Genomic DNA, 20477 nt, shown 5'->3' with positions numbered 1-20477 from the left:
AATAAATGTTACATCTCCGACCGTCAAAACAGCTGCGACGCCTCGCTGAAATAAATAAGCTCCATTGTAACATTGAATAACACCATTTATCGCATCCCTGTCCTGAACATGTTGTTTTTATTGGGCTGTAATTTTATCATTCAGCTGTTATATTGGCCAAATATTTGGTGAATACAACATATGTGGGAAGGGTAGGCTATGTGTAATTTGATTTCAGCTCTACGACCATTGCTTTTGGCATGTGTCCTGAGGTGTACCGTAGTTGTCTTTTTCGAGTCTGATCCCACAAGCCCTTGGAATACCTGGCAAACTGAGTCTAGATGCACGTCCTCACACACCCTCACACACACACCACTCTCTCACAAACCACAAGCACACACCATCACAGATCAGCCTCTCACAAATCACTCCCAGATCCCCTGTCTGTCACTCCAAACCCAACGCCGGTTTCCTAATCCTATAACCCCCCCCACACACACACACACACCTCATCAGTGGAGTTCAAATGGGTGGGAAACCATGGCAACGTGACCCTGCAGCCCTCAAGACAATGGCCCTCCAGCGCAGAATGAAGGATATGACACGCTCAGATATTACCCTCCGTTTGAATTCAACCCGTGTTCCTCAAATGCTGTGAGGTCTTTCCCAGCTTGTTAACACACTGAAGTCAACGGCATCATTTTCCCCTACACCATCTGTCTGCTCACACAGCAAGCGGCTCGTTGGATCACAGTCGTTAGACGTATTGAGGAACTGAGGAAGCACTGGTTGTATTGGACTCTGATCGTACATAAATACATGCATTTTTCAACAGCATATTACTGGACAATAAATGTAGTGTAGTTAAACACTTAAACTTTCTAATAAAATGCTAAATAATGATTGAGCGTTTCAACGGAGATTCTGCATCTATAAAGTATTATGATTTCAATTGTAAAATAAATTCTAGAGCTTTGATTAATTCAACGGATTAATTCTAGGCCTCCCCGAAAAGGTTGTAAAATACTGAAATTGATTTCTAAATGTAATCTGTTTAGACATTAACATCGTTATTCACTAGAATAACGTATTCACTTGAATAACTTATTCACTTCACTACTAGAATATGTACTTACTATAGAGTTGGCCCTGATGTCTTGTTGATTAGCCAGTAAGTAGTGCCAAATTTACAGGGCTTAGTTACCATTTAAATCCAAATAGTTCCTAAGTACTGCCTTAGTAGTATTCTGGTACTTACGACATGGTCATTTAAAGGAAATGCCAGTACCTAGTTATTTAGAATTGACTGCAGAGTCGGAGAGAAACCTCTTACCTTGATAACCAGGTGAACTAGAGACGGTCTGTCTCGTGTTCATAGAGTCATGTGAGACTGAATGAACGATCTTTCAGTGTCGATGGGCTTTTATACGGCCTGCTCCAGCCGTTCTGATTAGGCTCTTCTCCAGTGAAAAGTCAACTTAGTATCCCTCCGTTCAGACATTTATGAGAGCTGGCTGTCTATATTAGCTAACAATATGACATGTAGCCTACATTAGTACTGCACACGTAGTAGGCCTACTCAATCTATGAAAACTTTGGAAAATGCAGTAATTTTGGAATTGCTTTCAAAACACCAGCCAAAGGAAATGTCTCAAATTAAGTCATTTTTGCTCAATTGTCCACTTGTCACACCGTTGTACAAGCGGAGTAAGAGGTTTAAAATGACTTGTGTTGGTGGTGAATGACTGATACTAAGAGACAGGCAGAGGGCTGATCCTGTTGAACACTGCCATCTGCTGGTTGCAGTGTCAATAATGTTCAGATTTAATGGTCATTCACTCGTTTTTGATCATTTTATTTGTCAATTTGTAATAATTTCTCAAATGTTTCCCATTAGATGTATGGTAAGCCTAACGCTAATTAGAATCTCTCAATAGATTTCTCAACATCAGCCTACATTGATTAGGGATCGATTCACTTTGGCATAGTTTTTCCTCACTATAAAGTTGTCTGTTATGGAAACAATTAACAGTTTTCTTCAAGTATCACAACTGAAAAGTCCAATTGCCAAAACATGTTAATAGCAGCGATGAAGCGGCCACTGGTGGCAGGCTAAATACGTCTCTCTTAGTCTGTCTGCTTTGTTGTATAGATGTAGTGGAGATTTTTGTCTTTGAATGATTACAGAGCTATGCTTTCTCCCGTGTCTGTGATGTGGTGGAGAGGGCTCTGCAAGTTTGCACACATTCTTAATATCCCTTCCCAAGGCTCCTCTCAGGAGAAACACACCACAGCATGTAACTCAGCCCTGTTGCTTTTACCCTGCGTGTCACTCCGAACATGTTCCCCTTCGTGTCGTCCCTTTGTCCCCCCGTCACCCTTCCTCTGTTTGCAATGGGCCCTGCTTTACCCCCTCTGTCGCCCTGGGGGGTCCGGAAAAGATGGAAGGAAGAGACCAAGGGAAATCACACACACACTCCCACTCGTGCACACATTTCATTGAGTGAGGGCTAATTCCCCTCAATCTGTGGCCTGAGGTCTGCTGGCACGGAGGGAGTGCTGGCCTAAGCCCCTCCACTGATGGACATCCTGATCCCCTCCTCTCCGACATCCCTCAGAGCCTAGAGGCACCACCACTCAGCCTGCTGAACGCAGCCATGACCACACCAGCCTCATAAGGCTCATAGAACAGCTCAACTGAGCATTTGCCTTCATTACCCGCTCAAAAGAGAGGCGCAAAATATCACACTGGTTTTCTAATGAGTTGTTACGTCATATAGGCATTATATAAAACATATTAAAACATGAAGGCCAGTTAAGTCAACTTTTAATGCAGCGAAACTATTATTGCAACATTTGAAGATCGGGTATTTTTACAAAAACGTTACCTGGGCCTGTCTGATAATGGGTTGTAGTGCTATTCAATCACAATTATTTTATAAAGCCCTTTTTTTACATCAGCAGTTGTCTCAAAGTGCTATTCAGAAGGGGAACAGGTGAGCAAACTTGACTTCACTTACACTAAGGAAAAGTACACACCCTTTTGTTTGGTTTGAGATGTATTGGTCGTCGTACAGTATGTGCCTCTGGGGTTTTTGTGTGTGGCATTCTGAAACCCACTCTCCTCTCTCTCTTACTCGGCAGTCTGAATGTTCTTTTTTTCACGTCATACTACAGAACAGCTGTTCCAGCCACGCACTCCCAGCCAACGGTGTTATTTTAACAATAGTCCTCCCCTTAGGCTAGGGGGATTAGTATTTAATATCACTTCTGACATTCTGCTGGATAGCCCGTGGCTCCAGTTTCTGTGGTGGGATGAGACGTTTTCAGCACAACTCCCGCGGTTGTTGTGACCCTCGCCTCGTTGAGGGACTTTGGCAGTGTACAGTTTCACTCGGCTAACCACGTTTGCGCCGTTTCTCGGCATTCACTCAAGTTATTTCACAGCGTCGACAAACGCTCCAAGACTTTACACACACACTCATTTGCTAAACATCTCACTGATAAGTAACTTCACCCCACTTCATTTGGCTAATGACAGCAATTATCGATTGTCAGTGGGAAGGATGGCACCAGCCTAAACCTTTCCCCCCTCCCCCGCCTAAACCCTTCCTATTTATCCGTCAATAGATAGAATGTTGTGTGGCATCAGACCTCTACCTGGAAAGGCTTTCACTTGTTATCCCTCTCCTTCCCCTAGTATGCTCTCTGCTTATTAGTCCAAGTTAATGAAATGCTCCTTTTAAGAGCGATGGGAAAGAAAAACATGCTGGCTCCAGGCCGCTGCCTGGCCTTGTTGGGTTTCAAAACACTAGCTCCTGTTGCCTAGACAGCCAATTGGCCAGCACGACCCACAAAAGGCCACATTTGGTGATTAGATCTCCAGGCTTTGAAGGACCTTCTGGATTGACCATGCTAGATTGTGTGTGTGTGACCATCAGATGTAAGACTTATTGGCTCGACAGTCCAATCATGCAGTGCTATCACTTGTCAGAAAACCTGTCCTCTGCATTATCTGTTTGACAGCAGCTGTCTGTGCATTAAACATGCATTCATGTAATGATGCACTCCTAGATAGTTTTGTTTCCCCTCTTGCCTTAGCATGGGGTCGTTCCATGTCATTTCAACAAGCTATGACATCCCCCATCTCAGATTGTTCTGAAATAATATTTTAATTTATAGAAATCATATAATATTCAATAAATATTGTACTTAACATCCGATTTGGACCAAACCTTTTTCAAACATTGAGTACATGAGGAATCCTAAGAAATTGTCATTAGCCAACGACGGCTTTTGAAGTTGTTGGACATGAAGTGTGAAAATGCTAATATAGTTACCATTGATTTGCATTTGATTTGTGACACATGCTAAAAAGTTAGCATTTGAAACAGTGGACAACAAAACCAACACGGATTGTTGTCATACCTTGTCAATAGACTGTCAAAATCCTCTTCCTTGTGCTTTTTGAGGTGGAGCGACACTAGGGCTTTTACTTGGAATTTTTGCTATTTTAATTATTCAATAGCTCAGATGACAAAAATGTGTCCTCATTGATCATATCGGAACAGAATAGTGGTTTAGTTGGTCTGGAAAACAATGTCTGCCACACAGGTATGTTCGTTTTGAGGTTGAAGGCCATCATAAGGATTTCCTTAACATCAAACGTTTCACAGATTGTCTTGTAGCACAGTATTTACATCTGGTAAGAAGATGGCAATATCAATGTGCATTCCATATTTGAACATTGTCGTGTGCCTCACACAGTTCCAAATGGAGTTGTCACTTAAATTCAGCTGAAGTGTTGTGAGTGAAACTTGGCAGACTTGAGGCTTGAATGAGCAGCGTAAGAAATGAGCGGTTTTATAAAATGTCCGCTGATTTCTAAGGAGATGATCACATTGGCCATCTTGTTATCTGTCCTGTGCAGATGCTAACCACGAGGCGGCGGCGGAGGCCATCGAGAACATGGCGGATGCCGTCACACACGCCAGATTCGTAGGGACGGACCCCGCCAGCGATGAAGTAGTGCTCATGAAAATCCTACAGGTAATCTTACAGCTAAAATCTCCCAGCTAGACGTGCACCAGACGATGATCAATCAAACAAGCTCAAGGCCTCCATCTCAAATGTCACCCTTTTCCCAGTTTACAGTAGTGCACATATTAGACGCTGCACTATATGGAGAATGGGTTGTCATTTGAAACTTTATACAAGTGTATTACATGCATGAATACCCTGGCTGGATTCCCTTTGAGGTTGAACATTTACTGTATGATGACATACCTCGTAAACAGAGGAGGCTGGTGGGAGGAGCTATAGGAGGATGGGCTCATTGTAATGGCTGGAATGGCATAAATGGACGGAGTCAAACGGGGTTTCCATGTGTTTGATTCCAAACCCTCCATTCCAGCCATTACAATGAGCCTGTCCTCCTATAGCTCCTCCCACCAGCCTCCTCTGCTCGTAAAAGCCCATGTGGAACTGAGATGGCAACCCTGAATGTTACGCATGCACACACTTGCATGTATACACACTGTCTCTGCCTTGACAGGTCCTGAGGACTTTGCTGCTCACGCCCGTAGGAGCCCACCTGACCAACGAGTCTGTGTGTGAGATCATGCAGTCGTGTTTCCGCATCTGCTTCGAGATGCGCCTCAGCGGTGAGTTCTCCATCTCAGTAATTCTCCCAGTGATTGATGTACCTGGAAGGAACTGCAGCTAGTCCACATGCTTTGCTAGAAAGACACTAAGCTGTATTTTATGAAGCTTTTCCAGGGAAAAAATTCTGTAACTCATGGATATGAACCTGATTCTCACGTTTAGCTTCCATGGCCTCCGGAATCCTCATCACTCCAGCCTAACGTTTTGATGAGCTCTACCACTCAACTACAACTCTCACCCCCTTCAGACCTTCAGGCGTTAGTAGTTCACTAACCCCCCCCCCCCCCCCTTACCCCCCAACCCTACCTCAGTCCCTGAGCTGTGCTTTAATAAAATGCCCTCCTTATCCAGGCCAAACATAGACAGATAAGAGGTCCCAGCCTGGCCTCTTTCCTCTTGTCTTCTGGGCTCTAATGGCACCTCCTCTGTTTGTTTTTCCCTCTCCACAGAGCTTCTGAGGAAATCAGCCGAACACACACTGGTGGACATGGTGCAGCTGCTGTATTCCAGGTAACGGGAAGGGTGGGGAGATGTGTGTGTGTGTGAGACAAGCCCAAGCCTCCAAGACCGTACACTGGGACTGGAAAACTTCAGGAAATGAACTTCCAGTTTGTCTATAGAGAACCCTTTCAATTAGGATATTGGATTAGAGTGCCTACCCAGAAAACCACTGGGAGGGAAAGTTGTAGGGTTAGGGCTTACCTCACTGTGCTGTGTGTAAATTACAAGTCTGTTTAATTTTACAAGTTGCTTCATAATCAATGTCTGACTTCTTAGTATGAAGATCATTTGGTGAACTTAAACTCCAACTGAAAATCTCAGTCCTCGTCATCAGACGTGTGAGCCATTGGTTCTGTAAACAACCATGTTAAAGGCCAATGATAATCATTCAAGCTTTTTTTTATGCAAAAGTCAGTTTACCATCTACTGATAATGGTATAATCCCTGTCAAGTCTCAATTGGAATTATCATTAAATACAATGCTTTCAGAAAGTTTTCATACCCCTTGACTTTTTCCACATTTTGTTGTTATAGCCTGAATTTAAAATGTATTAAATTGAGATTTTGTCACTGGCCTACACACAATACCCCATAATGTCAAAGTGGAATAATGTTTGTTTTCTTTACATTTTTATAAATTCATAAAAAATGAAAAGCTGAATTGTCTTGAGTCTATGTATTTAACCCCTTTTTTTTATGGCAAGCCTAAATACACTACATGACCAAAAGTATGTGGACACCTGCTCGTCGAACATCTCATTCCAAAATCATGGGCATGAAAATGGAGTTGGTCCCACTTTTGCTGCAATAACCGCCTCCACTCTTCTGGGAAGGCTTTCCACTAGACGTTGGAACATTAGTGCAGGGACATCACATTCAGCCACTAGCCTTAGTCAGGTCGGGCACTGTTGTTGGGCGATTAGGTGTGGCTCACAGTCGCCGTTCCAATTCACCCCAAAGGTGTTTGATGTGGTTGAGGTCAGGGCTCTGTGCAGGCTAGTCAAGTTATTCCAGACCGATCTCGACAAACCATTTCTGTTTGGACCTCGCTTTGTGCACGGGTGCATTGTCATGCCGAAACAGGAAAGGGCCTTACCCAAACTTTTGCCCCAAAGTTGGAAGCACAGAATCGTCTAGAATGTCATTGTATGCTGTAGCGTTAAAATTTCCATTCAGCGTAACTAAGGGGCTTAGCCCGAACCATGAAAAACAGCTCCAGACCATTATTCCTCCTCCACCAAACTTTACAGTTGGCACTAGGTAGTGTTCTCCTGGCATCCGCCAAACCCAGATTCGTCAGTCGGAACTGCCAGAGAACACGTTTCCACTGCTCCAGAGTCCAATGGCGGTGAGCTTTACACCACTCCAGCTGATGCTTGGCATTGCGCATGATGATCTTATGCTTATGTGTGGCTGCTCGGCCATGGAAACCCATTTCATAAATTTCCCGACGAACCGTTCTTGTGCTGTGTTGCAACCGAGGACAGGGGATTTTTACGCACTACACACTTCAGCACATGGCGGTCATATTCTGTGAGCTTGTGTGAGCTACCACTTCACGGCTGAGCTGTTGTTACTTCTAGAAGTTTCCACTTCAAAATAACAGCACTTAAAGTTGACCGGGGCAGCTCTAGCAGGGCAGAAATGTAACTGATTTGTTGGAAAGGTGGCATCCTATTACGGTGCCATGTTGAAAGTCTCGAAGCTCTTCAGTAAGGCCATTCTACTGTCAATGTTTGTCTTTGGAGATTGCATGGCTGTGTGCTCAATTTTATACACGATTTTATACACCAACGGGTGTTGCTGAAATGGACGAATCCACTAATTTGAAGGGGTGTTCACATACTTTTGTGTATATTGCATTCGGAAAGTATTCAGCCCCCTTGACTTTTTCCACAGCCTTATTCGAAAATGGATTAAATAAACATTTTTCCTCATCAATCTACAAACAATACCCGATAATGATAAAGCGAAAACAGGTTTTTAGAAATGTTTGCACATTTATAAAGAAATAAAAAACATACCTTATTTACATAATTATTCAGACCCTTTGCTATGAGACTTGAAATTGATCTCAGGTGCATCCTGTTTCCATTGATCATCCTTGAGATGTTTCTACAACTTGATTGGAGTCCACCTGTGGTAAATGCAATTGATTGGACATGATTTGGAAAGGCACACACCTGTCTATTTAAGGTCCTACAGTTGACAGAGCATGTCAGAGCAAAAAAACAAGCCATGAGGTTGAAGGAATTGTCCGTAGAGCTCCGAGACGACAGGATTGTGTCAAGGCACAGATTTGGGGAAGGGTACCAAAAAATGTCTGCAGCATTGAAGGTCCCCAAGAACACAGTGGCCTCCATCATTCTTAAATGGAAGAAATTTGGAACCACCAAGACTCTTCCTAGAGCTTCCTGGTCACTTTGACAGAGCTCCAGAGTTCCTCTGTGGAGATAGGAGAACCTTCCAGAAGGACAACCATCTCTGCAGCACTCCACCAATCAGGCCTTTATGGTAGTGGTCAGACGGAAGCCAGTCTTCAGTAAAATGCAAATGACAGCCCGCTTGGAGTTTGCCAAAAGGACTCTGACCATGAGAAACAAGATTCTCTGGTCTGATGAAACCAAGATTGAACTCTTTGGCCTGAATATCAAGCGTCACGTCTGGAGGAAACCTGGCACCATCCCTATGGTGAAGCATGGTGGTGGCAGCATCATGCTATGGGGATGTTATTCAGTGGCAGGGACTGGGAGACTAGTCAGGATTGAGGGAAAGATAAACGGAGCAAAGTACAGAGAGATCCTTGATGAAAACCTGCTCCAGAGTGCTCAAAACCTCAGACTGTGGCGAAGGTTCACTTTCCAGGACAACGACCCTAAGTACACAGCCAAGACAATGCAGGAGTGGCTTCGGGACAAGTCTCAATGTCCTTGAGTGGCCCAGCCAGAGTCCGGATCTAACATCTCTGGAGAGACCTGAAAATAGCTGTTACAGTGACGCTCCCCATCCAACCTGACAGAGCTTGAGAGGATCTGCAGAGAAGAATGGGTGAAACTCCCCAAATACAGGTGTGCCAAGCTTGTAGCGTCATACCCAAGAAGACTCAAGGCTGTTATCGCTGCCGAAGGTGCTTTAACAAAGTACTGAGTAAAGGGTCTGAATACTTATTTCATTTAAAAAACATTTTAAAAACTTATTTTGAATTCTCATGTGGTATTGTCTGTAGATTAATTAGGGGGGAAAAACTGTTAAATACATTTTAGAGTAAGGCTGTAACGTAACACAATGTGGAAAAAGTAAAGTGGTCTGAATACTTTCTGAATGCACTGTATAGTGTAAGTTCAGGAGTAAGCTTAACAAGTCACATAATAAGTTACATGGACACTCACTGTGTACTATGATAGTGTTAAAAATAATTGTTTTAAATAACTAATAACTACTTTCTGTAAGGTCCCTCAGTTGAACAGTGAATTTCAAACACTGATTCAACCAGAAAGACCAGGGCGGTTTTCCAAATGCCTCGCAAAGAAGGGGACCTATTTGTAGATTAAGAAAAAAAGCCGACATTGAATATCCCTTTGAGCATGGTGAAGTTATTAATTACACTTTGGATGGTGTATTAATACATCCAGTCACTACAAAAATACAGGCGTCCTTCCTAACTCAGTTGCTGGAGAGGAAGTAAACCACTCAGGGATTTCACCATGAGGCCAATGGTGACTTTAAAACAGTTAGTGTTTAATGGCTGTGATAGGAGAAAACTGAGGTTGGATCAACAGCATCATTACTCCACAATACTAACCTAAATGACAGAGTGAAAAGAAGGAAGCCTGTACAGAAAAAAAAATATTCCAAAACATGCATCCTGTTTTTGTAACAAGGCACTAAAGTAATTCTGCAAAAAATGTGACAAAGAAATTAACTTTTTGTCCTGGAATACAACGTGTTATGTTTGAGGCAAATCCAATACAACACATTACTGAATACCACTCCATATTTTCAACTATGGTGGTGGCTGCATTATGTTATGGGATGCTTGTAATCGTTGACTGGGGAGTTTTTCAGAATAAAAAAATGGAATGGAGCTAAGCACAGGCAAAATCCTAGAGGACAGCCCGGTTGTCTGCTTTCCACCAGACACTGGGAGGTGAATACACCTTTTAGCAGGACAATAACCTAAAACGCAAGGCCAAATCTACATTGGAGTTGCTTACTAAGAAGACAGTGAATGTTCCTGAGTGGCCTAGTTACAGTTTTGACTTAAATCTGTTTGAAAATCTTCGGCAAGACCTGAAAATGGTTGTCTAGTAAAGATCAACAACCAATTTGACTTGAAGAATTTTGAAAAGAATAATGGGCAAATGTTGCACAATCCTGTTGTGGAAAGCTCTTAGAGACTTACCCAGAAAGACTCACAGCAGTAATCACTGCCAAAGGTGATTCTGACATGTATTGACTCAAGGGGTTGAATACTTATCTAATCAAGATATATTAGTGTTTTATTTTTCATGTTTTTTATTTTTATTTTTTACAAATGTTATTTTTCTTCCACTTTGACATTGCAGAGTATTTTGTGTAGATCGTTAACAGAAAATGACAATAAAATCAATTTTAATCCCACTTTGTAACACAACAAAATGTGTGAATACTTTCTGAAGGCATTGTACATTAACGTATTCAGCAACACTTAGCGTCTTAATTTCCCTCTGCATTCAGAGGTCAACAAGGCGCCGGTCCACTAATGCAATAACATGATTCTCTACCGACTTCAGCATAGTGGGGAAGCATGCCATATCGCTCCCCCCACCCCCTGTCCCAGAGGCCCGTACATTAGACTTCCAGTCACATCGTCTCACAGACGAGTGGATGAGCCTGCAGAGCGCCAGACTGTATGATCTGCATATAGATGAAGAAGAGCGTCTCCCCCATAAACACACACAGAATTAGCATGGCCAGTAATCCTGCCAGAAATGATCATAAAATCAGCCGGAATAGAGTCGTCTCATTCTCTAAATGTATTACGCCCCGCCCCCCCCTCGCCACCTCAAAAATAAACAGAGCTCAAAACAAAGTCACGGTGTAATTCTCTCTCTTGGAGGCGCATGGATCTCAGACGAGGCTATTTGATGCAGGATTTGTTAAGAAACGTGGTGTCTTTCACAGTAGAGCCCGTTGATATCGCTAAGTCACCATCAGGACGTTCTTTGTGTATTTGTGTCGTCGTTGGGAGTTGTGTGTCATGCACTGCAGCAGCTTGTTATCATATCTCTTACAACACTGTCTACTTGTTGTCGGATATGCAAATAGAAATGAATGACAGCCATCGGGGCGGCAGGTAGCCTAGTGGTTAGGACTAGTAACCGAAAGTTTGCAAGATCGAGTCCCCGAGCTGACAAGGTAAAAATCAGTCGTTCGGCCCCTGAACAAGTCAGTTAACCCACTGTTCCTAGGCCGTCATTGAAAATAAGAATTTGTTCTTAACTGACTTGCCTAGTTAAATAAAGGTCAAATAAATGGTGAAAAGATGAAGGCCTGTTATTACAACTTTCCTTCCCACAACAACGTGCGAGTACGTTGAGGATGCCTATTACGTAGACTCACTCACCCAGCCCCCCCCCCCTCTTGTCCGCAGCTCATCCATAATAAAGACGTAAGAGCCTTGGGCAGCCGGGCATAATGAGCAGCGGATCTCATTGAGTGCTCAGGAGGAGGCTTAGATTGCCTACTGAAAGTATTATGAATGTTAATCTGTTGGACTCACAGATCATCCAATAATCGAGCTTGCAAGACAACACTCTATTAACGCAGAGTTAACGTCGGGGGGGGGGGGGGGCCCGTCTCCGTGTGTGTGTGGTAGCCAGTGACATCTCATTCGCCGCAAAGCCCAAGAGTCCACAAAGCACAGGGCTCTCGGACAATGTGTGAGGAGTAGAAACATTACGCTGCACAGCTCATCTCGTCAAGCCACTGAGAAGCTCATCTGGGTTCGGGATGGAAATGCAGGTCCCTCAGACAGATTGCTTCTGTCAGCCTAGTGCCTCATAAGCGTCGGTCTCTCTCTGTGTTTATGGTTATTTTCATGGAGCTTTGGTTAGTTTAACAAGCTTTGTTTAGCAGTTGTCAACTTCTACACCAGCTGTTTTGAATTTACTCTCTGCAAGCCTTTGGGGGATTTAATTAAATTTCATCTAAGATGACAAACAATTTTCCGTTCTTTGTCCCTGCTTGGATATTGACATGCATGTGGTTACACAATACAGATTTTATTTTCAGTGTGGCGTTAATGACATTGAGTCTCCATGTTAGTCTAAACTGTGATATTCAAGTACTGCCCTTGGTAACCTACAGTTTGCAAGGGCTTAAAGCCTTCTGTGCTCTTAATGACCATGTACTCTTATAATCGCCACCGGGCACAGCCAGAAGAGGACTGGCCACCCCTTAGAGCCTGGTTTCTTCCTGGGTTCCAGTCTTTCTAGGGAGTTTTTCCTAGCCTCTGTGCTTCTGCATTGCTTACTCTCTGGGGTTTTAGGATCAGTTTCTTTATAAGCACTTTGTGACAACTGCTGATGTAAAAAGGGCTTTATAACTACATTTAATTTGATTGATTGCTCTAGCTCTACATATAAAAGTGACTCAACTTCAAATATCCGCTGCAAACGGAAACTGCTTTGTTGGTGTGTGGATATCAGGTTTCCTGTCGCCTCACGGTGGCTGATGAATTGATGGTAGAGTTTGAGAAGGCACAGGAACTCAACGTAGAGGGAGGAGAGGACAGGACAATGTATCACATAGCTACATTAATGAATGTATAAGTCTGATAATTGACATCCACCCCCCCTTCTTTTTTTAGACTACCCCAGTTTAAAGAGGAGGCCAAAAGTTTTGTGGGCGCCAACATGAAGAAGGTAAAATCAAATTAGGCCTAATGTTGAATGTGCCAGTGCTGTCTGGCTATGACTGATTTTCTTGCATCACCCCCTCCCCTTGTCTCCTCCTGGTTCCTGTCATCCCCATGGTGCTGTGAATAATCATTGTACTCTACAGGGATGTCCACCGCAGCAACACCTCTTTTTGCTAGGTCTTTGCTCCCCCACGGCCAAAAAGAAAACTGTCAAAACAATAATATATTGTCTTGACGTGTAGAATTGCAACTGCATACCCATTATGCCTTTCCCTCCCTCTGCTTCCACCCATTGTGCTTTTCCCAATATCACCGCCATCTCATCAAATGCTGCATTTTTTAAATGTTATTATTATTATTTTTTTATTTGAGTTCCTCTTTACAAAATGCATATTTGCCTGTGTTCCCTCCCACAGATCCCATCCTGTATCCTGGACACACAGGATCTTATTTGTACAGAGCAGCCTAAAAACACCAATCAGAGGGGCTTAGAGAGGGTACTTGTTAAAGACACCTTTCGATTGGCTCTCGACTAGTGCATTGAAATAGGCCAGAGTAGCATGGCTTTCTGGAGTGAATGCATGAGGGTGCATTTTAGGGATATTTTAGCATTTTCTTATAACCTGGGTTTAAAGGGATTTCATATTTCCACATCATAAATTATTAACAACTTAAAAAGACATTTCATTATTTGGTGGTTAGATTTTTTTTTTATCCCAATAAACTCAATTCAATTTAATTTAAATGAAAATAAATACAGGTTAATGGTTTCAGGCTGTACGACAAATTACGTTATTTCAGACTGTTCATGTATTCATACCCATTTCTATAGACAGTGCATTTGGAAAGAATTCAGACCCCTTCTCTCGCTATCCACATTTTGTTACGTTGCAGCCTTATTGTAAAATGTGTTAAATGCATTTTTATTTTCCTCATCAATCTACACACAATACCCCATAATGACAAAGCGAAAACAGGTGCATGCTATGGGGATGTTTTTCAGCGGAAGGGACTGGGAGACTAGTCAGGATAAAGGGAAAGATGAAGAGAGCAAAGTACAGAGAGATCCTTGATGAAAACCTGCTCCAGAGCACTCAGCATCTCAGACTGGGGTGAAGGTTTACCTTCCAACAGGACAATGACCCTAAGCACACAGCCAAGACAACGAAGGAGTGACTTCGAAATGTCTTTGAAAATCCTTGAGTGGCCCAGCCAGAGCCCGGACTTGAACCCGATTGAACATCTCTGGAGAGACCTGATAATAGCTGTGCAGCAACGCTCCCCATCCAACCTGACAGAGCTTGAGAGGATCTGCAGAGAAGAATGGGAAAAACTCCCCAAATACAGGTGTGCCAAGCTTGTAGCGTCATACCCGAGGAGACTCAAGGCTGTAATCGCTGCCAAAGGTGCTTCAACAAAGTACTGAGTAAAGGGTCTGAATACTTATGTAAATGTGATATTTAAGTTTTTTATTTTTAATAACTTTTCAAAAAATTATTAAAACCAGATTTTGCTTTGCCGTTATGGGGTATTGTGTGTAGATTGATGGGGGTAAGAAGACAATTTAATACATTTTAGAATCAGGCTGTTATGTAACAATGTGGGAAAAAGTAAAGGGGTCTGAATACTTTCCGAATGCACTGTATGCATCGTGTGGCTTGGATTGGACATTTCCCTGGCATTTCTGATTTAGCCTCATACCACAAACAGTAGAGAAGAACACACGTGACACTTTTATTTCAGAATCATACCTCATCAAACCTAGACTCCAAGTGTACAAATACTAATATTGATGGGCACCAGAAATGTCAGCTTGGGGCCTCCCGAGTGGTGCAGCGGTCTAAGGCACTGCATCACAGTGCTAGAGGCGTCACTACAGAGCCGGGTTCAATCCCGGGCTGTATCACAACCGGCCGTGATCAGGAGTCCAATAGAGCGGCGCACAATTGGTCCAGCATCGTCCGGGTTAGGGGAGGGTTTGGCCGGGGGGGCTTTACTTGGCTCATCGCGCTCTAGCGACTCCTTGTGGTGGGCTGGGCACCTGCAGGCTGACACCGGTCATCAGTTGAACAGTGTTTCCTCCGACGTATTGGTGCGGCTGGCTTCCGGGTTAAGCGGCCGGGTGTTAAGAAGCGCGGTTTGGCGTGTCGTGTTTTTCCGAGGATGCATGACTCGACCTTCGCCTCCCGTTTCCGTTCGGGAGTTGCAGCAATAAGACAAGATAGAAATTGGGGAGAAAAAGGGGGTAAAAAAAATGTCCGCTTGAGCAGTTACAATGTGAAGTTTGCCGTTCTGTCTGATTGCCTGCTCATTCGTGAAAGTCTCCGTATGGAGCCTGCCTGTGTCCCTCCCCCTAATCCGCTACCCTCTTCCCCAAACAAGCCCATCCTGGTGGGGTTTGCATGGTACTCTGTTTGAACCCCCCCCCACACCCCATGCATCACTGAGTGAGTTGCTTGTCTGTGTGCTGCTGCTGACATGTCGTCCATCACTAATCACGGGCACCTGCCCCCTTCTCTCCTGAGGCTTACAATATGTTGTGGAAAAACAAACGAGTGCAGGTAAGGAGATGACTGGTGACTCAGTTGGAGAATGACCATCCCTCCTCCTCATCCTCCCTGCCCCTCCTGTCCTCTTATTCTGAACCCACTAACCACCCACTTCTGAAGATTCATACACAATGCTATTAAAAAATATATAAAAAAAATACAATTTGCAGATGTTTTTAAAAGATGTATTGATGTAGTTAGATTCATTATAAGTGTTGGAGTACACTAACAAAACCATGCCATGACCTTTTTCATTGTGGCTGCTTGAATTTGTTTCTTGTATTTAATCCTGTGTGACTTTTTGTTGAATTTTCTTATTCCACCTTTGTACAGATATTGTATCTTGCCATTGGGGTGACTGCTATGCAATCTCAGCTGTTAGTAAACAGTGTTGTGTTTTCAGACGTCTGTGTATGACTTTCTGTTTTAAGACTGCGTTATACTGGGGCACTGTCCAAATACTGTATGGAAAAGGATCCTATTGCCTTTAAAAGATTAACCTGATACCATCATCTGTACAATATATGATGATATTACAACACCCTCTAGCCAAGAGCACAGCCAGTGGTTTTGTGTATTTGTGTACTGACTGTGTGTGTTCTACCGGTTTTAGCTGAAGATGCGTGCTGGTGGGATGAGTGAGTCGTCAAAGTGGAAGAAGCAGAAGCGCTCGCCCCATCCCCCCCGTCACATGGTGCGAAGTGCCTCGGGCGGGTTGGAGCAGGCCCCTACCACCACCCTCAGCAACAACAACCTCTCTGGTGAGACTCAATCTTGCAAACTCAGCAAAAAAAGAAACGTCCTGTCAACTGCATTTATTTTCAGCAAACTTAACATGTGTAAATATTTGTATGAACATAACAAGATTCAACAACTGAGACATAAACTGAACAAGTTCCACAGACATGTGACTAACAGATATGGAATAATGTGTCCCTGAACAAAGGGGGGGTCAAAATCAAAAGTAACAGTCAGTATCTGGTGTGGACACCAGCTGCATTAAGTACTGCAGTGCATCTCCTCCTCATGGACTGCACCAGATTTGCCAGTTCTTGCTGTGAGATGTTACCCCACTCTTTCACCAAGGCACCTACAAGTTCCTGGACATTTCTGGGAGGAATGGCCCTAGCCCTCACCCTCGGATCCAACAGGTCCCAGACTTGCTCAATGGGATTGAGATCCGGGCTCTTCGCTGGCCATGGCAGAACACTGACGTTCCTGTTTTACAGGAAATCACGCACAGAACGAGCAGTATGGCTGGTGGCATTGTCATGCTGGATGGTCATGTCAGGATGTGCCTGCAGGAAGGGTACCACATGTGGGAGGAGGATGTCTTCCCTGTAACGCACAGCGTTGAGATTGCCTGCAATGACAACAAGCTCATTCCGATGATGCTGTGACACACCGCCCCAGACCATGACGGACCCTCCACCTCCAAATCGATCCCACTCCAGAGTATAGGCCTCGGTGTAACGCTCATTCCTTCGACGATAAACGCGAATTCGACCATCACCCCTGGTGAGACAAAACCGCGACTCGTCAGTGAAGAGCACTTTTTGCCAGTCCTGTCTGGTCCAGCGACAGTGGGTTTGCGCCCATAGGCGACGATGTTGCCGGTGATGTCTGGTGAGGACCTGCCTTACAGCAGGCCTACAAGCCCTCAGTCCAGCCTCTCTCAGCGTCTTGCGGACAGTCTGAGCACTGATGAAAGGATTGTGCATTCCTGGTGTAACTCGGGCAGTTGTTGTTGCCATCCTGTACCTGTCCCGCAGGTGTGAGGTTCAGATGTATTGAGCCTTTGCAGGTGTTGTTACACGTGGTCTGCCACTGCGAGGACGATCAGCTGTCCGTCCTGTCTCCCTGTAGCGCTGTCTTAGGCGTCTCACAGTACGGACATTGCGATTTATTTCCCTGGCCACATCTGCAGTCCTCATGCCTCCTTGCAGCATGCCTAAGACATGTTCACGCAGATGAGCAGGGACCCTGGGCATCTTTCTTTTGGTGTTTTTCAGAGTCAGTAGAAAGGCCTCTTTAGTGTCCTAAGTTTTCATAACTGTGACCTTAATTGCCTACCTTCTGTAAGCTGTTAGTGTCTTATGTTCATTAATTGTTTATGGTTAATTTAACAAGCATGGGAAAAAGTGTTTAAACCCTTTACAATGAAGATCTGTGAAGTTATTTAGATTTTTACGAATTACCTTTGAAAGGCAGGGCCCTGAAAAAGGGACGTTTCTTTTTTTTGTTTATGAACATTTTCTTTTAACACATTTTATTGTTTTTTCAGACCGTGTTAGAAACAAGATCGGGGGGATAGACATAGAAGGTAAACTAAGGAAGGGCACAGACAGTCGACCGATGCTCGAACCCCTAAGTCGACCGCGTTGTAATAACCGGAAGACAGACAATTGATCAAACATTATCAATGCATGCCCCGCCACAACATCAATAACAAATGCCTCTTCGGTAAAGAACAGCTTAGAGAATCATATTTGGTCCAAGGGAGTTTCATTGTATGTCTCTATTAAACTTAAACCTCATAGATATATTAACATTTATACTGTCATGCATTTTAAAGTGGAGAGATGAATAGCATGGATAAGTCTAGGCGATCTTCAACAAAAAATGCTGATGTAGCTAACACAGGTCTGTGTGTTTCTACCAGGTGGTGTCCCATTCATCGAGCAGGATAGTTTGTCTGTCTCAGACAGCGTGGCCTCCTCCATGTCCATCCCCACAGACAGCGGCCTGGACACCTGCTCCAAGGCCACCTCCAGAGAGGACCTGACAGACCTGGACCAGAGCAGCTCTGCCGCCACCACCCCTTCCACAGAGCCTGGACACCTGTACACTCAGGTGGGGGGGGACACTGGAATCAGCTATGTTATCGGTCACTTTTTGCATATTCCTAGTCTTTGTTCATGCTCATTAATGTTCATACGCTGATTTTTCTGTTTCCCCTGCCAGTCTGAGGGTAGGCAGGTGGAGCATGCCCAGTCAACCTCGGTGGAGTCCATCCCTGAGGTCCTGGAGGACGGAGAATCTGTGACGGAGCATTCGGACTCAGCCTCATTACATGACATGGACTATGTCAACCCCCGAGGAGTCCGCTTCACACCACAGCAAACACAGAGAGACGGTGAGGATGGTGAGCCATCCCACCACCTCCAGCATTGTTTGGATTTCACCCTGTTCCACTTCGCATTTCACCTTGTGTGTCTCCTTATGTCTCTCCTCATGTCTCAACATGTCTCAACCCATGTCTCACAACTTGTCTCTGCGTGTCTCCTTTTATATACCGTGTCTCACCCCAACCTGACGCCTCACCCAAATGATGGCTTTGAATCCTCTCCTAACTGTCATGTTGTCATTTCCTAACCTCCCAGGTGCGGCTCTCATCCCCTACTCCCTGCCCTGTCTGCGGGAGATCTTCCGCTTCCTCATCTCACTGACCAACCCCCATGACCGCCACAACACGGACGCCATGATGCACATGGGCCTGCAGTTGCTGACCGTGGCTCTGGAGGCGGCTCACATCGCCCCCTACCAGTCACTGCTGGGCCTGGTCAAAGACGAGCTCTGCAGACACCTCTTCCAGGTACTGTACGCCACAGGTTTGTTCAGGAGGGGAACCTTCTATTGCATCTGTTCAACACAATACAACGTAACTACCGTGTTGTTTTTTTCTATTTCAGTTGCTAAGTGTGGACCGTATGAACCTGTATGCCGCCTCCATCCGAGCGTGCTTCTTGCTCTTTGAGAGCATGCGAGGACATTTGAAGTTTCAGCTCGAGGTACTTGGGAGTGTTTATTTTCTTCGCATTTGATATTGTCACACGTGTTCACACACTAATGACTAGTTTGACACCACCACACACAAGCTGAGTCATGGTAAAAAGCAGCAGCTGAACAGAGTGACCAACTTAACCACCTTCTCACGGTCTGCAGATGTATCTGAAGAAGCTGATGGACATCATCACGTCAGAGAACATGAAGATGCCCTATGAGATGAAGGAGATGGCCCTGGAGGCCCTGGTGCAGCTCTCGAGGATCCCCAGCTTCGTCACCGAGCTCTACATCAACCACGACTGTGACTTCTACTGCTCAAACCTGTTTGAAGACCTCACCAAGCTGCTCTCCAAGGTGGGAACTGATGATGCCTGTTCTCTGGCCACTCACACTCACTTGATGATCACTCCGGAGAGCTTAGGGTTTTGTTTACTTTCTAAAAATCTGCATTAGAAGAGTGTCCACTGTCCCGTTCAGTCAAGGCTTAATACTTCATTTGTTTCCTTTTGATGCACACCGTCACATGCTTTTCATTTTCAGGGGAACATTGTTCTCTTTTGTTGAACTATGGTGTATTTGTGTCATGTTGTCTTGCAGAATGCCTTCCCTGTGTCCGGACAGCTCTACACAACCCACCTCCTCTCACTAGAGGCCCTACTCACTGTGATTGACAGCACTGAGGCCCACTGCCAGGCCAAGGTGCTCAACAGCACCACTCAGCAGGACCAATCAGCAGAAATGGTGTTGGCAGAAGGGGAGTGCTCACCCAACGACTGTACAGACACAACCACGGGTACGCCGATTGCTCTCATACACTTGGTATACTTTCAGCTTTGATGGTCTTTGTCCATCATTTACATTGACAATGATTGTATCAGATGTGTATAGAGGGTTATTCATTAATGTTTTTCTGATGTGGTTGTAGAAGCGAGCAGGCAGGTGAACAGTGCCAACGGTCAGAATGTTCCAGAGGCTGACAGTGTGCCCCTACCACCTACCAGCGGACACCTGATGGCAGAGAAGATGAGACTGGGCAGACGAGACCAGGAGGAGACAGAACCAGGTAAGTTTGATTTTACTAACCAGTGGCCAGGTCT

General features: G+C 44.5%; 1 protein-coding gene across 6 annotated transcripts in view; it reads left to right on the top strand.

Annotated features, from left to right (window-relative positions):
• LOC139570818 (Golgi-specific brefeldin A-resistance guanine nucleotide exchange factor 1-like) overlaps nucleotides 1-20477 on the top strand; it is a 117626-nt gene that overhangs the window by 71317 nt on the left and 25832 nt on the right. For 3 of the 6 annotated variants that reach the window (XM_071393019.1, XM_071393016.1, XM_071393017.1), the window contains 12 exons: nucleotides 4910-5028; nucleotides 5534-5642; nucleotides 6093-6153; nucleotides 12995-13049; nucleotides 16208-16355; nucleotides 18257-18447; nucleotides 18559-18739; nucleotides 18978-19189; nucleotides 19287-19385; nucleotides 19540-19734; nucleotides 19978-20173; nucleotides 20306-20443. In XM_071393019.1, coding sequence (XP_071249120.1) covers nucleotides 4910-5028; nucleotides 5534-5642; nucleotides 6093-6153; nucleotides 12995-13049; nucleotides 16208-16355; nucleotides 18257-18447; nucleotides 18559-18739; nucleotides 18978-19189; nucleotides 19287-19385; nucleotides 19540-19734; nucleotides 19978-20173; nucleotides 20306-20443 — 1704 coding nt within the window. Of the gene's footprint in view, nucleotides 1-4909; nucleotides 5029-5533; nucleotides 5643-6092; nucleotides 6154-12994; nucleotides 13050-13461; nucleotides 13543-16207; nucleotides 16356-18256; nucleotides 18448-18558; nucleotides 18740-18977; nucleotides 19190-19286; nucleotides 19386-19539; nucleotides 19735-19977; nucleotides 20174-20305; nucleotides 20444-20477 lie in introns of all 6 variants that reach the window. The other 3 variants (XM_071393021.1, XM_071393018.1, XM_071393022.1) reach the window with 2 other exon arrangements.

Source organism: Salvelinus alpinus, chromosome 3 (genome assembly GCF_045679555.1).
Source record: "Salvelinus alpinus chromosome 3, SLU_Salpinus.1, whole genome shotgun sequence".
Taxonomy (NCBI): Eukaryota; Metazoa; Chordata; class Actinopteri; order Salmoniformes; family Salmonidae; genus Salvelinus; species Salvelinus alpinus.
Note: the sequence above shows the minus strand (reverse complement) of the source record. Positions and strands in the feature narration are given on the sequence as shown.